The sequence below is a fragment of the Eubalaena glacialis genome, chromosome 10, assembly GCF_028564815.1.
Source record: "Eubalaena glacialis isolate mEubGla1 chromosome 10, mEubGla1.1.hap2.+ XY, whole genome shotgun sequence".
In the NCBI taxonomy this organism is placed as follows: domain Eukaryota; kingdom Metazoa; phylum Chordata; class Mammalia; order Artiodactyla; family Balaenidae; genus Eubalaena; species Eubalaena glacialis.
This window is the reverse complement of record NC_083725.1, coordinates 79,680,518-79,696,257: the sequence shown is the minus strand read 5'-3', so window position 1 is coordinate 79,696,257 and position 15,740 is coordinate 79,680,518. Positions and strand designations below refer to the sequence as shown.

Genomic DNA, 15,740 nt, shown 5'->3' with positions numbered 1-15,740 from the left:
GAACATTTTCGTATCTCCAAAAAGAAACCCCATACCCATTATCAGTCACAGAGCATTTCCCCCTCAGTCCTGGCAACCACTAATCTACTTTCTGTCTCTATAGATTTTCCTATCCTGGACCTTTCATACAGTGGGAATCATATAATATGTTGTCTTCTGTGACTGGCTTCTTTCACTTAGCCTAATGTTTTCAAGATTCATCCATGTTGTAGCATGTATCAGTACTTTATCCCTTTTTATTGCAAAATAATATTCCATTGTATGAATACCCTATATTTTATTTATCTGTTCTTCAGGTGATGGATAATTGAGTTAATTCCACTTTTTAGCTATTATAAATAATGCTGCTATAAACTTGCACTTTCAGGTTTTTATATGGACATGTTTTAATTTATCTTGGGTATATACTTAAGGCTGGAACTTCCGGGTGGTATGGTAACTCTATGTTTAACTTTTTTGAGGAAATGCCAGATTGTTTTCCAAAGCAGGAGCGCCATTTTACATTCCTACCAGCAGTGTATGAGGGGTTCAGTTTCTCCAAATCCTTGTCAACACTTGTTATTATCTGTCTTTTTGATTCTAGTTATCTTAGTGGGTGTGAAGTGGTATCTCATTGTAGTTTTGATTCTGTAGTTGAATCTGTTCTTGATTGGCCTCACCTAGGTCATAACGCCCATCTATCAGCTAATTACTGTGGCCAGTAGGGGTTGATAATCTTCAGTGAATTAGGGTAAATCCCTGGAGCTGCAGGTGGGAGTCAGTGACTCAAACCACCGAGAGAAAATTAGGAGACACTGTATGAAAGGAAGGAGAAACGGATGCCTGGGAGGCAACCAACACATGGTTTCTACAGCATGGGTTTGCTTGCTTGGTTGCAGTGTTGGAATTGTCCTGTACACAGAGATTGCAGTGGTACAGAGTAGGAAGGAAAGAAAATCTTGGTCAGGACTCAGGCAGAGAAGAAGCTCAGCAAATAAGGATTGAAATAGGTTCTACTGAAAATAAGTTTCTCCCTGAAAACTCTAGTCACTGAATACATATGTGCACACAAGCTTGTATTCATTACCACCTTATCCTCTTTTTCTTTTACTGGTCAAACTATCATCAGGCTCAGAACCCCCTGAGTGCTCCTATACCAGATGTAGAGGCACAGAATACTAAGGAATTCATTATAATTGCTTTAGGACCAATACCTTATTCCCCCAGTCTAAATAGTTGTGACTAGTATAGCTTTTTTTTTTTTTTTTTTTTTTTCCTGGCTGTGCCGTGCAGCATGCAGGATCTTGGTTCCCCGACCAGGTATCAAACCCGTGTCCCCTGCAGTGGAAGCGTGGAGTCTTAACCAGTGGACCGCCAGGGAAATCCCTACGTGTATTTTTTTTTTTTCCCTGTCAGGGAATAACTTTCTTTCTTTTGGATATTTTTGAGATTTGATAAGCTTTTCAGATGATCATATCTTCTTGAAAGGAGAGAAAGATTTTGGATTGTACTTTAGAAGAAAAGCTGCATAAGGAGGACTCATTGGTTATCTTTTTGGTCCTGAAGGATTATGGGAAATTTCAGGGCTAAACAGACACTGAGAGAAGCATAACTGGCCCTTTCTCAGCATTTCCTTGACATGGGTTCCTCTTTCTTTTTCTTTCTTTTCACATTGCTAACACTATCTGCATTAAGGCTTTTCTGGCTATTACTGCTGTGTAAAAAATACCTCCCTCCCCTCAAAAAAAATAAAAAAGGTGCTAAGACAACCATTCTGTATCATATTAAGAAAGCTAAAGAGATCTGACAACTAAATGCAATGCCTGACCCTAGACTGGATTCCGTACTAGAGGGGAAAAAAATGCTCTAAAGCACATTATTGAATCAACTGACAAAATTGGAATACGAATGGTAGATTAGACAAAAGTATTCATATCAATGTTAAATTTACTAATGTTGATAACTGTATTGTGGTTATGTAAGATAATATCCCTATTCTTAGGAAATACACACTGAAGCCCTTAGGGGTAAAGGGCATAATTCCTGTAACTTACCCTTAAATGGTTCAAAAATTCATTTTAATATATGAATTACATATATATACATAAATTTATCATAAATTTATATGAATAACTATATCATATATATGAAAGAGAGAGAGAAGCAGACATAGGGGAGAACGATAAAGGAAGTGGGGTAAAATGCTCACATAGTTGAATTTGGGTAAAGGCGTATGGCTGTTCTTTATACTTTATAGATTGAAATTATTCCCAAAGAAAAAGTTTAAAAAAGCACAACCAGTTTACTGTTTTATTTTGCTCATGATTTTGTAGGTCAGGAAGGGCTGACCTGGGTAGCTCTTGCTTGGGGTCTTTCATGCAGTTGCAGTCAAATGCCAGCAGGGGCTGCAGTCATCTGAAGGCTGGACAGAGCTCGGTGTCCAAGGTGTCTCACATGGCTGGCAGTTGATGCTGGCAGTCAGCTAGGAGCTCAGCTAGACCTTTGACTGGCATGCTTACATGTGGCCTCTCTAGCATGGCAGTCTCAGGGTAGCCAAACTTCTTATGATGTTTCTCCCAGAGTGAGAATCCCAAGAGAACAGGTGGAAGCCACGTGGCCTCTTCTGACCTAGACTTGGAAGTTATACAGCATCTCTTCTGCTGAATTCTACTGGTTCCAAGAGAGTCACTAAGCTGTTTCCAAGAACTTGCAGTCATGTTCCAAAACTGCCATAAATGCTTACTACATGCCAGGCACTGTTTTATGTGCTTTATATGTATTAACTCATTTGATTCTTACTAAAAACCCCCTTAAGGTAGGTAGTCTTACGGTCTTTATTTTAGAGAAGAGAAAACTGAGGCACAGAAGTTCAGTAAGCTCCCAACATGATACCATTAGTGAGAGAGCTAGGATTTGAATCCAGTCTGGCCCCAGAGCCCACGGTCTTATCTACTGCCCTACACTGCCTCAGTATACAGCTGTGATTCCTGCTACATTTGGTTAAACTGCTATACACATAGATAATCACTTTTAATTTACAAGCACACTCCCCCAACACAATCAAAATCATGTGACACATGGCTTACCTTCTCTGCTCTGACTTCTTCATATGTGGTTTGCTTTCCCTGGAATACTTTTCTTCCAGTTATTCATCTCTCTATATTATTTATTCTTCAGGTCTTTTAGGAAGCCTTCCCTGACCACCCAGCTCTGGAGTGAGTGCTTCTCCCATGGCCACACGGAGCTATTAGTTATAGCCCTTATCATTATGCCTGACAACTTGCTTGTTGTCCTGGCCGTTTTCCCATTGGATTCTTAGTTCCCTGAGGGCAGGGAACTGTTCATAAAAGGATCGGTAGCACTGAGCACAGTGCCTGGTATGTAGTGTGTAAAAAAGCATAAATTAATCTCTCACACTCACACCCCTCAAATACAATTACCGCACATTTTTCACATATACACACAGCCACTAAGACACTCTCCTGATACAACATATGCCACATATACTCTTGTCCACGCACCCTCAATCACTGTGATTCAGTCTCTGTGACATCCCTCACACACCGCAAGCATATCACACACACAATTATTGTGACAACTCTAATCTTCAAGCACTGTCATATACTGTTTTTCATACAGTCATGGTCACCATCTGTACTCTTAAAACAGGATATTTACCCTCCTACAAACTGAATTAAGATGACAACAGCTCTATTTTTCACACACGCCTTCGCACACTGTATTTTTTATCCACACAATCCCTGACCATCCCTGACATATACAATTATGGTCACACACTGTCTACCATCTTCTTCCCACTCCCACACTCTTTGTCACACACACTCGCACACGCACACGCGTGCACACACCCACTCACAGTCAAGGGATTGCAGGGGCACATCTGAGGGGGTCTGAGCCCTCCGTCAGCTCCCGAATCTCAGCCCAGGCCAGCGCGGCCCCGCCCCGCCCCGCCCCGCCCCGCCCCGCCCCGCCCCGCCCCCTCATGCATATGCAGCACCTCAGCCTGGCGGCCCGGCCCCCAGACGGCCATTTGTAGCTGCGCTGGAGGCTGCGTTCGGCAGGCGCTGCGAAGACGTGTGCAGGAGTGCGGCCCCCGGACGCTGCAGCCCCTCGCCGCTGCGGTCACCTCGCTTCTCCGCGCCTCGGCTGGGACCCGGCCAGCCCGGGCGCCGCGCTGCCGCCCGGACCGGCCCTCCAGCAGCTCCCGGCGCCCGGGACCCACGCCCGGCCGCTCGCCCGCAGCCCGCCGGCCGCACAAGTCCCCGGAGCCGGGCCTAGGGCGGGCGGCGGCTCGGCGTGGCCGGGCTGGGCTCGGCGGCGTCCCCATGGCCGCGGCCGGCTGGCGGGACGGCTCCGGCCAAGAGAAGTACCGGCTCGTGGTGGTCGGTGGGGGCGGCGTGGGCAAGTCGGCGCTCACCATCCAGTTCATCCAGGTGCCTAGAGCGGGCCTTCCCCGGGGCGCCGGGGCGGCGGCGGGCGGGGGCTCGCGCTACCTGTGGCGGGGCGGCCGCGGGGACCCCGCCCCGGAGGTGCCGCGCGGGCCGGGGGTGGGCGGGAGGCGGGCGGGGGGCTCCGGCCGGCTCTGCCCTACTGCCCTGCGGTCCGGGCGCCCCGCTCCTGCCTGCTGGGCGCCCAGCTCGGCGTCCTGGGAGTCGGGCTTCTCAGGAATGTGTCCGGGAGGGCGGAGCTGGCGGGGTGGGAAGCGCAGATCCACCTTCTCGCTGCGGCCGCGGCCCGAGCCCTTCGGGAGAGGCAGCGCTACCGCGCCGGGCTTCCTGCCCCGAGGCTGGGGCGCCGGGCGTAGGGCGTGGGGCTGGAGCCCCGGGCGCTGGGTTTCCAGCCGCCCCGGCCGCCTCCTGCACCGTGGGTGCAATCCCGGTGGCAACTTGGCCGCGGCTCCGCGTGATCGCCGGGCTTCTCCGCGCACGCCGAGCCGGAGCTGCCTGCTTCAAGCAGTGTTTCTCTTTGTGTGTGTTTGTGCTTTTCTTTTAAGTAATCTCTTAGGTAATACGTCCGGGTGGGAGTGTGTGATAATGCCCCAGGGAAATGGTGGCCTCGAGGAAGTTAAGAATGTTTTCCGATAGGGGTGAGACCATTTCCTAGGTATTCCTGGTGCCTTCCTGCCTCTCGCCGTGCCAAGGTGAAGTTTGGGGTGGGCCAGGCTGGGAGATGACCGACCGAGTCGTGCGTTCTGTGTCCGTTCCAACCACTCTCTCCCCCACCCCCAATCCTCTCTGGTAGCTGGAGGCGGAAAGTCGGGTTGTAAAGGAAAGGGCGGTGGAATTCTTGATTCTTAGGATTTGCTCTTGGTAGGAGGTTTGAGTGGTCTTTTTTGGCACTATTAAAAGAGAGAAGCCCAGATATCTCTCTGCTTTTGTCAACCTACAAGGTGTGGCATATGCTGGGAGAGAATGAAGGTATCGCGTTATAACAGGTAACAAAGATACTCTCAGTATATCAAGAGTATTGTTAAGATGCTTTGGTGAAATATTTTTGTTTGACCCATTTGTTATCAGTTGGCATACTTGAATAGCGTATTTCGTTTCACTTAATGTTTACAGTGACATTAAAATACCGAGTACTGTAGCATAAATGTGATTGTTACCTTTCACATTGACTAAATGAGCAATAATTGCTGTTATACTATTTCAGAGTATTAAAAACTGCTGCTAAAACCTTTGTATCCAGGAAGAGATGTTTATGTAGTGAGCATTTACAGTATATGCTCATTAGTGGGTTAAAAAAAAAAATCACACTAAGAGGTGAGATGGGCAACTTGGCCTTTCAGTTTAGCTGCAGTTTAGCTGCAGAATCAGAGATGCCGTCATGTTGCTATTTCTCATAGGGCCAAGAGATACTTTAAGTAACTGATGGCAAAGCAAAACAATTTATAGCTAAGTCTTTCTTTGGGAACTGTAGTTAGGGGGAGGTGGGAGGTTGGTGAGGAGTGAGAGAATAATCCTGGGTTCCAGTATTAATAAATAGTGTTTAAAAAAAAAATAGTGTTACCTAAAAGATTTAAACCACAAATATTTCTTTAGTGTTTTGGGGGGAGGGACCATCGAAATGTATTTGAATCTGTAAGTTAATTATTTAGTTAAGGTATTGGAACCTTTTGTTTTTGGAAATAGTATTAGGAACCATTAAGATAACCGTAATTTCTGTCTGCTTAATGATTTTCTAGAATTCATTTGTTAAAGAAACACCTTTATGAATAGTGTTGTATCTAGGTACTCTAGATTTAAAAGAAGTGAAAGAGGCGTGTGTGCATGAGAGACGTGTATTTATACATAGAGAAAGAGTGTGAGCTTTGAGTCATACAGACTTGAGTGTTAGATCTTGCTGTGTTATTTACTGGGAGAACATTGAGAAAATATTATTTAGCTTCTCTGAACCTCAGTTTTCAGTAAAATGGGTCTGATCGCACTGTCTTCATAATCCTTTAAATTATGGGAACATCCTTAGCATTGTGTCTAGTATGTAGTATGTGCTCCATTAATGATGGCTATTATAAGCTTATGTGTACACTTCTGTTAACACGTTTAAATGCAAAGGGAATTCAGAATTGAGGAAAAGTCAGTTTGGGAAGGATTGATAAAAGTACTGTGTAGACGTGATGGTGGGAAGAGAGGACATGTCTTACCTGAGTATGGGGGGTGGGGGAGTCATATGCTAGCTTGGAGAGAGGAAGCAGGCAAGGAGGGGAGTGGGATAGGCCCGTGACCTGGGGCCAGTGAAAGGGAGGAACATGGCCTCTGACTTTGAGGAGGCTTTCTGGAGAGGTGGGAGCCAGACCTGGATCGAGTCTCATCTCTACCACTTGCTGCCTGTGTAATCTTAGGTAAATTACTTAACCTCTCGGTACCTTAGTTTTTCCCATCTGTGAACTGGGGACATACAAAGTACCACACACAGTTGTGAAAATTAAATGAGTTAACATACGTTCAGGGCCTAGAACAGTGTCTGGTACATAGTAAGGCTACAAACATTATTATTATTGTTGTTACTATAGTAATCTTAGCTTATGGAGCTAAGGTGACTATCATCTACACTTAATAGAGCTGCTATTTATTGTCTGACTCCTGGGAAATTAAAATTCATTCTGTTATGATTGTCTCGCAGTAGTAATTGGAAGGAGAGAAGACTGCAGAAGGATAATAACCTTAATGAGTGGAAGCCAGTTCTCTCTGTAGGAGATCAGGATGGTACAAATTGGTTTTATTTATTTTGTAAGACTCCTGAGATACGACATTTTTTTACAGTGTTCAGTATGTATTTTTCTATTATGTAATCTTGAGTAGAAAAAATATAATGAACAAATTGGGGAGTGGAGAACTTGAAAAAACAACTTTGCCTTTAACCCTGACTTTCCTTAACCTTAAATTTACTTGTTGCCTTTTACGCATATGAAGAGCTACAAAATTAGGAAATCAAGGCTATAATTACTTAATTGAGATGGCTTTTTCTCTTTAAAAATGAATGTAACACATCATAAAACATCCATGATTAAAAATGTAAAATATTATTAAGAGTATATGTGTGTGCATGACCTCCTTGTTTCTGTTCATAGTTTTTTGAAAGACGTCTTAAGTTTTGTTGGTGAATACAGCCCCTAAACGATGAGTGGATTCTATCGTTAGGAAATGATCTTAACGTTGTAGAAAGTGAAATGGAAAGAGCGTTGACTACCTGGGTTTTAGGTCTCCCTACTCAGGTGATGCTGGGGAATCTATTAATTGTCTGTAATCTCTTCAGGGCTTAATTTCCTCCATAAAATGTTGGGTTTGGGTGAACAAATCTCTGCATCTTTGAAATTCTAGGTTCTTTCTTACTCAGTTAACAAACTAGGTATGTGTCTTAGGTCAGGTTTCTTAAGTTCTCAGAGCCTCAGTTTCCTGTATGAAAAGGGAGACTAATATTAGTACCTTTAGGGTTTCTGGAGTAAATAAAATAATTTATCCAAATCATTCAGCACAGTGCCATCTAAGAATAAGTAAAATAATAAATTTGCTGCTTTTACTTCTGTATCTTGTTCCTCCAAAACTAAATTTGTAATTTATTCATTTTTTCTTGACATATAATCTGATCTAAGTCTTCAGCCCCTTTTCCCCTCAGCTTCATACTCCTCTCCTCACTTTTGTATGATATTTAGGTAATGAATGTTGATCCCATTTTGAGTTGGGGAAACTTTATCAGTTGAGCGTTGAGTTTTGGAAATAATGGAGTAACCGTTGGGTTTTCTGGCAACTCTGAGAAAAGACCATACATGTTTTACAGAATTAAGGAGAGGAATTTCCCAGCCTCTGTTCTTCATTTAGCATCCTGACTTATTATTCAGCAGTTTGTCAGATTTTGAGCTATGTAGCGGGTAGCTGATTTCTCAATTATTGAGTTTTAGTCAATCTTAACAACCTGTTAGCCTGGAGCTGACTCAGACATTGCTTTTTACCTAATTTGCGTTTTGGTGAATGTTTTTCCATTGCCTTTTCCTGGGGCAGAGATCCTAGAAGAGATTTCAAGGCACATGCATGTGTGTTAAAGTTAGTTGATCTTTGTGTGAAGTTTGTGAGTTTAGATTCCTGAATTTCTCTTCTGTTGCTACATCTTGAACATGTGCCCTGCATTAGAAATCACTTAAAATAAATGTTATCTGTGAATTTGAAACTATACTGTAGACTTATTTTTAGTGTGCAAATTACTGTTTTATATTTTCAGAGTAATTTACAAATGAATTCTTAGCATTGAAAAATAAGGTACCCCCTGCTAGTGGTGGTACATACTAGAGATTTCCTAATTTTGGTAGTTGAAATGGTTCTTGTAATGATTTTTTTTTTTCCTAATCTTTCGGGCGCACTGCGTGTCATATGGGATCTTAGTTCCCCGACCAGGGATTGAACCCGCACCCCCTGCGTTGGCAGGGTGGAGTCTTAACCACTGGACCACCAGGGAAGTCCCAAGGAGCTGAAGTGGTTCTGATGACTCAGACATTGTAATTCCTAGATACAAATGTTAGGCACTCAAGGAAGAACACTTTCTTTTAGAGGATGACTGCTTTTGTCAGAGGAGAAATTCTAACCTAGGGTTTCTTAAAACTCATTCTTCTTATTCGTTTCTAACCTGTGTGTGTGTGTGTGTGTGTGTGTGTGTCTGTCTGTCTTGGGATGGGGAAGTTGCAGGAGTTTAGTGGGGATACTTCTATTGAGTAGATTAAGAATTCTGCTTTCCCTTGGTATAATACCATTTGAAGGCAAAGTGATGACAGGCAGCTACCTACTGGCATGGGATTTTTAATTCATCTGTATTGCTGAAATGTCAAGGGTCATTCCTAAGCTTTGAAATGAAACTAGTCTGTTTAATTCAGTGAGGAAAGTAAATTGCTAACTTTAAAGTGGGGGAGGAGTGCAGAAAGAGACTTTCTTAAAGCTGTATTATTTAAAAAATTTTTAAAGGTTCCTTTTTCAAATTAAAATTGATCTCATAAAATAGAAACAGATTTTGTGATGCTGCATGAACGTTTATTACTTTCTTTCCCCCTTTTGATGAGGAAAAATAGAAGTGTCTTTAGGGTATTAGTTCCTTGCTGAAAAGTGATAATGAGTAAAAGACTCTGCTTGTAAACAATGTAGAGTTAATTGTCATTGAATCTTCTTGAAAGGCCTTGATCTTGAATTACTTTGGGTAGAGCCATGAAGTCTGAGTTTGGGATTGAAACTTAGTTTAAAGTAATGTCCTTGGTAGCCATTTGATTTATTTCTATTTCACAAAGAAAAATGTCTTTCAGGCCTTTATGAAATAGACAAAGGTTATATATATACATATATATATTTTTTAGTATATTTACTGTGTGGTTCTGAAAGAAGCAAAGAAATATAAGTTGACTAAAATTGTGCTACTGGAGCTATATTGGACTTGAGTTCCTTCTAAGTTATATTTTCGATTTAGCATTTTATAAGAGCAATGTGATAAACCAGTTGTTTATTGGTTACATAACATTAAATCATAGTTTAATTAAAAATATTATAGTTACAGAATTGGTTGTTTATATATATTAATAGTTTAATATTGCCAGCCAGTTTATCTTGTCACCTCATATGATGATGTTTTTTCCTAGGAGAAAGAATTTATATACAAGTTAGTAAATGTTCAGTACTGAAAGTACAGATACACATGCCAACATGATATCTGATGTTGCTTTTTAAAAAAACTTTACCCAGTTTTCCCACATGCTACCATTTTACTGTATTTGTTTTATTCCTCCCCCCCCCATGTATACACAGTTTTTTCTGAATCATCTGAGTGTAAGTTGAAGACAATGCCGCCTTATTTTTAAATACTTCCATGTATATTTCCTAAACACAAGGGTACTTGCTTACATAAACATAGTGTATAACCAAAATCAGAAATTAATATTGATATATTACTAATGTAATATGCAGAACTTTTTCAGATTTTGCCAATTGTCCCACTAATGCCCTTTATGGCAAAAGAAAATCTCAGATTATGCAGTGCACTTTGTTTCCATGTCTTCTTTAATTTGGAAAAGTTCTTTAAGTCTTTGTGTTTTATGACATTGACATCTTTGAGTACAAGTTAGTTATTTGTAGAGTTCCCTCAATTTGAGTTTGTTTCTTTATGGTTAGATTCATTTTGGGGGCAGGAATAGCACAGAAATGATGTGTTCTTCTCAGTGCATTATATCAGGAGACATAAAATGGATTTTGATTTGACTACATAGGTGCTTACCTTTTGACTCAGTAATGCCAATCTAGGAATTTACCCTGAAAATGTACTTCCAACAGTATGAAAATACATGTGCATGAGGTCACAGCAATTAGAAACAACCTACAGGAGAGAGAGAAGTTGAATAGAACATGGTACGTTCACCCAGTGGAGCACTCTGCAGCTATAAAAAGAATAAGAACCATCTCTATGAACTGATGGGAAATGCATTCCAGGATAAATTGTTCAGTGAAGAATACAAAGTGCAAAAGTATCTACTGTATTAGTGATATACTACTTTTAGTGTAAGAAAGAAGAGGAAATGAGAAAATAGGACTGTATTTACTCATTGGGGCAAAAACAGCACAGAATGGATGAATTTGAGATTAAAGAGATTATTGGTTAGCTATGGGGGTGGGTAGGGATAAGGAGAAATCGATAGAGGGAATAGGGATAGTGACTCTTCTGAGGATACTTTTCTGACTTGTGGAACCATGTTTAATGTTTCACATACTCAGTATATAAACAGCAAGCACCAATAAAATCAAAAGGTGGAATACAAACAAAACAAATGAACTGAACTTTATATCAGATGACTAACATAAGCACACTGAAGGAGGGAGAGGAAAAAAAACTAATGTAAGTAACTTTTGAACCTGGTATGTGGACTATGTCCTCAGGATAAAGACAAAAAGAATTCGAAATAAACACTGAACTCTGGTTAATAGGCTTTTTTTTTTCCCCCTCCTTCATCACAGAGGCATGGGTTTGCAATTCTGAAACAATTTTCTATACTAGGATTAAGTAAATTAGTAAATGTATTGTGGAAAATGGGAGCCGAGTTCCTCACTACTGGAGAAGGGAGTTATAATTGTGGAAAGGGTGAAGGCTAGGAAGAAGTCTTGATGCTTGATTGGAATTGAGGGTACTGGCATGAACTCATGGTTTAAAAAGTATAAAGATAGATATAGAAATAGGTGTATGTGGATACTCATAACACATCTATACATCTTTTTTCCAGCTTTGTCTGTTGAGAGTGCATAGAAACAGTGACACCCTATTAGCAGTGAGAACACCCAGTGCTGGATCTTGGTTTCTAAATACCATTCTTTACTAAAAGGAACCTTGGAGAAATGACTGATACCCGGGCTGGGGCAAGGAAAAAATAGAAGATGAGCTTGGAGCATCTTATAGTGCCAGAAAGTAAAGAGCTGCTCAGAAAACAAAATGATGGTGGCATGTCAAAGAGACACAGCCAGCCTGGAAGAACTCCCACTGGCTAACTCTGGGACAGTATCATCATCAAAATAAATAATGATAGTAATTGATTATTGCCCATAAATAATGTAAGAATCTAAGAATCCATAAGGATAAATAAATGAAGGAGGAAGGGAAGTTCTTCCTTAATGTAGAATTCTGACTAATGAACATAGAGGAAATGGTAGAATTAGAAAATCACCATTTGGCAGTCAAGCAACTGATTTAAGTAAGAATCATAAATGGATGTTAAAAGTAGTATGTAAAAGTTTGAGAGTAGCTGGATATTAACATAGTCTCAAAGTATCTGCCCATAAGGTATTGTTATCGAATTGGGAGTGCGTAGTCTTAACCACTGGACCACCAGGGAAGTCCCAAATATCCTTATTTAAAGCAACCAAAAGTGTGTGTGACTGCAGTGTTTTTAAGAGATTTTTTTTGTCTTTTGCATTTGATTTTGTTATTATAATTGTAATAGTAAATACACTCAGTGGTATTAATCCCTTTCTCATTAGGAGCTGTTGCTTTTATTTGCCATTTCTTTCATTCTAACTGGTTTCAGTGCTTACAAGCAATCCTCATGAGCAGCTAGTTTTTACTTTGAATTGTTATTTAGAGAACACTTTCGAGTACTTTTTTAGTCTAAGATTAAAATTTTACTTTTGCGTGATACATGATGACTTGGCTGAGTATAAAATTATTGGATCCCAAGACTTTTGTATTACAGCAGTTGGAGGTACTGCTTTATTTATCTTCCATGTCTTTGCCTTTATCTAACTGGCCTCAAGTTTCTATTCTGCAGGAATAACTAGTTTTCTATTTGTATGCTTGTGGCCTTCTCTTATCACTGGAAATGGAAACATTTATCAGGGTATGACTAGAAGTTTTTCTCTGATCACCAGTTTTCTCTGAGAAATGATGAAACACTCTCAGGTCTGGGAAGGTTTTCTTCTTCATTTTTGAAGTCATTTTCCCAATTATCTTCTGAAATACCTATTTGTGCATTGATTCTTTGAAATGATTGTTCCATATTTTCTTAAGTTAATCAGTGAGAAGGCTAAGATAGTCTCCATTCAAGAATTTGTCAAATTTGCCTTCTGTATCACTGATGAAATTTTCTGATGTCAAATCTAATTACTCTCTTAAACAGATTTAATGCCCTTGATATCTCAGTCTAATATTAATCAGTGGTGATGTTCTCTTGTCTTTTCTTAAGGCCACAAAACTGGTATTTTTTAAAGCGTGGTACTGCTTAAGGAAACAACTCCAGCCAGGGAAGGGTTTTTTCTTGAGTGGCAGAATGTAGTTTTTAAATTTTTCCTCTTACAACGAGTTGATCTTAGTCATTCTTGGTGCAGGAAGTAAAGAACTGGCCATCCCTCAGAATTCCTGCAGGACACTGAGATTCCAGTTGATCTTAGCCATTCTTGGTGCTGGAAATAAAGAACTGGCCGTCCCTCAGAATTCCTGCAGGACACTGAGATTCCCATTTTTTTTTTGATGCTGATGGGCAAGTTGATACTAGGGAGCTTTGATATTTGGAGTATCAACAAATACGAAATTCTATGAAATCTGCTAAGACATTCAGCCAAATTTATGTTTTGTTTTGTTTTGGCTGAGGTATAATTTTGGAGAATTAGAGATGGTTAAAAGGGATAGTTTTCAAGTTTATTAATACTTCAAATCTAAGCTTTCTGAATTGAGGCAAGTAGAAGAGGCTAGGGAAGATAGTGGAGGGAGAGTGTGTGTGTGAAGCTGTAAAATGCAGATCAAGACGAAGATTTTTCTTGTAGGTATAGAAATTAGAAGGGCCTAGAATCAAAAGTTGGAGTCCTTTCTTTAGCGTGTGTGTGTTTGTGTGTGTGTGTGTGTGTGTGTGTGTGTGTGTAATCTGAAGTATGCTTATTTTATGCTGTATTTTACGATTTCATTTATAAACTTTGTTGTGCTTTCTCCTTTCTTTAAAAAATGGGATTGATTGCCATTTATTTCTCACAGTAGTGCTTTAAATAACTTACCTGCTATAATTTATATTTTAAAGGTATTTGAAAGGATTTCTAGTAAGAGGTTTTCTAGAATGTTTCTTACATTACCATCATCACAAAGTCTGTAGTATCTTTAATGACTTTTGTAAAAGCATTGTAAAACTGATTTTGCATTTTTTCTTTTGATATGAAATCTTGTACTTTTTATTAATTCTAAGATAATTTTAATTTCAGTTTGGATATTCCCTTAATTTTTACATGATTTAAATTTGAGGAAGGATTGAGTGGCTCTCTTTGTAGATTTCTAGCTTTGTTGGGCTATGGTCAAAGAATGTGACCTGTAAATTCCCTGTTTTGGAACATTAAGAATTTTTAATGGCCAGACATACCATTGATTTTTGTAAATACTCCAAGAACATGAGAGAAGAATGAGTATTTATTTGTAGCTTATAAGGTGCAAAGTTTTACGTAAATCTGTTAAAATGGAATTTGTTGATTGTATTATTCAAGTCTTCTGTATCCTTTTTTCTTGTATATTTTTAATCTGTGAAGCTCTGAAATTTTTATTAAATTTGTTTTAATTTTTTCCTTGCATTTCTAATTTTGCTTTGTTTTGAAGTTGTATTATTTGGTATATAAAATGTTATGATGATTACATCTTTCTTATAATTAAATAGTACCAGTCTTGTGCAGAATTTTACTTTGAATTTCAAACTGTGATATTAATGTTGCCCTATTTTTTGTTTGTATGCATTTATTTCATTTATATTTTCCTTTTTTTTTTGGTCATTTTATGGTAAGCTTTTGTAAATAATACGTAATGTGATCTCTAAAAATCAAACCTGAGAGTCTTTGTCTTTTAGCAGTGGAATTCACCCCATTCACATTTATTGTATAATATTATGTATTTGTGAAATAATCTAGATAAATTTGCTTGGATCCTTTTTACTCTTTTTATATTTTATATTCTTTGCTTTTAACCTTTGTTTTTGCAGACTTAATTTTGTTTTTGTTGCTTTATTTCCCCTGCATTGAGAGTAAAAAAAAATAGAGATTATTTTAAAAGTAGAGGTTGTGTCTGAGAAACTTATTCCTTGTGGTTGCCTTTGTCATAGTCATAAGTAGTCTGAAATTAAACACCACAGCTGCCATGTTTTTGTTTTTTAAAAAGATGTCCTAGACCTGGAAAAACTCATACTGCTTATCTGAGAACAGGCAGTTTGACGTAGTGTAAAGAATCCTTCTTGCGAGTCAAGATATTTTTCTAGATCTTGATTTAGCCACTATATGACTGTGGCTTTGGATAAGATAACCATTCTGTGTTTGATTCACTTTGGCATTATTTTAAATTCTAAACAGTAGAATGTTTACAAGTAAAACAAGTATTTTAATAGAGAATTTTTATAGGTTTGGAATTTTTGCCTGAATGTCTGCTCCTTGGTTATACTTGTTTGTACATTTTATTCTTCATATTTAGATTTTGAGTGTCATAGACCAGGAATACTTTTGTTACATAGAAGTAAGCATATAGCAAAATATTTATTAATTGCTAGTATTGGGTCTTGAACAGGGCATAATAAATAATTGGAAAAAAGAGGTCTTAGGAAACATGCATTGTATCTGTTATGGTTCCATAGCTGCTGGTCACTGAAGAGGATGTAGAACTAAACTGTTTTTGATTTTGGATTTCAGAGTTTCTCTGTAATTAAAAGATTGTTTATATGTGACATATGCACATTTGAATCTTGAGTTTTAGAAGTTTTAGCAGTTGATCCACAG

General features: G+C 39.4%; 2 protein-coding genes across 3 annotated transcripts in view; one reads left to right on the top strand and one right to left on the bottom strand.

Annotated features, from left to right (window-relative positions):
- Positions 1-4,327, bottom strand: part of LOC133099892 (kelch-like protein 34) — a 71,201-nt gene extending 66,874 nt beyond the window's left edge. The window contains 1 exon segment of the mRNA XM_061203738.1: positions 3,998-4,327. Within this exon segment, the coding sequence (XP_061059721.1) occupies positions 3,998-4,327 (330 nt within the window).
- The window catches only part of RRAS2 (RAS related 2), a 69,660-nt gene continuing 57,955 nt past the window's right edge, over positions 4,036-15,740 (top strand). For both annotated transcript variants that reach the window (XM_061203055.1, XM_061203056.1), the window contains exon 1: positions 4,036-4,433. In XM_061203055.1, coding sequence (XP_061059038.1) covers positions 4,326-4,433 — 108 coding nt within the window. In that variant the 5' untranslated portion in view covers positions 4,036-4,325. The remainder of the gene's footprint in view (positions 4,434-15,740) is intronic.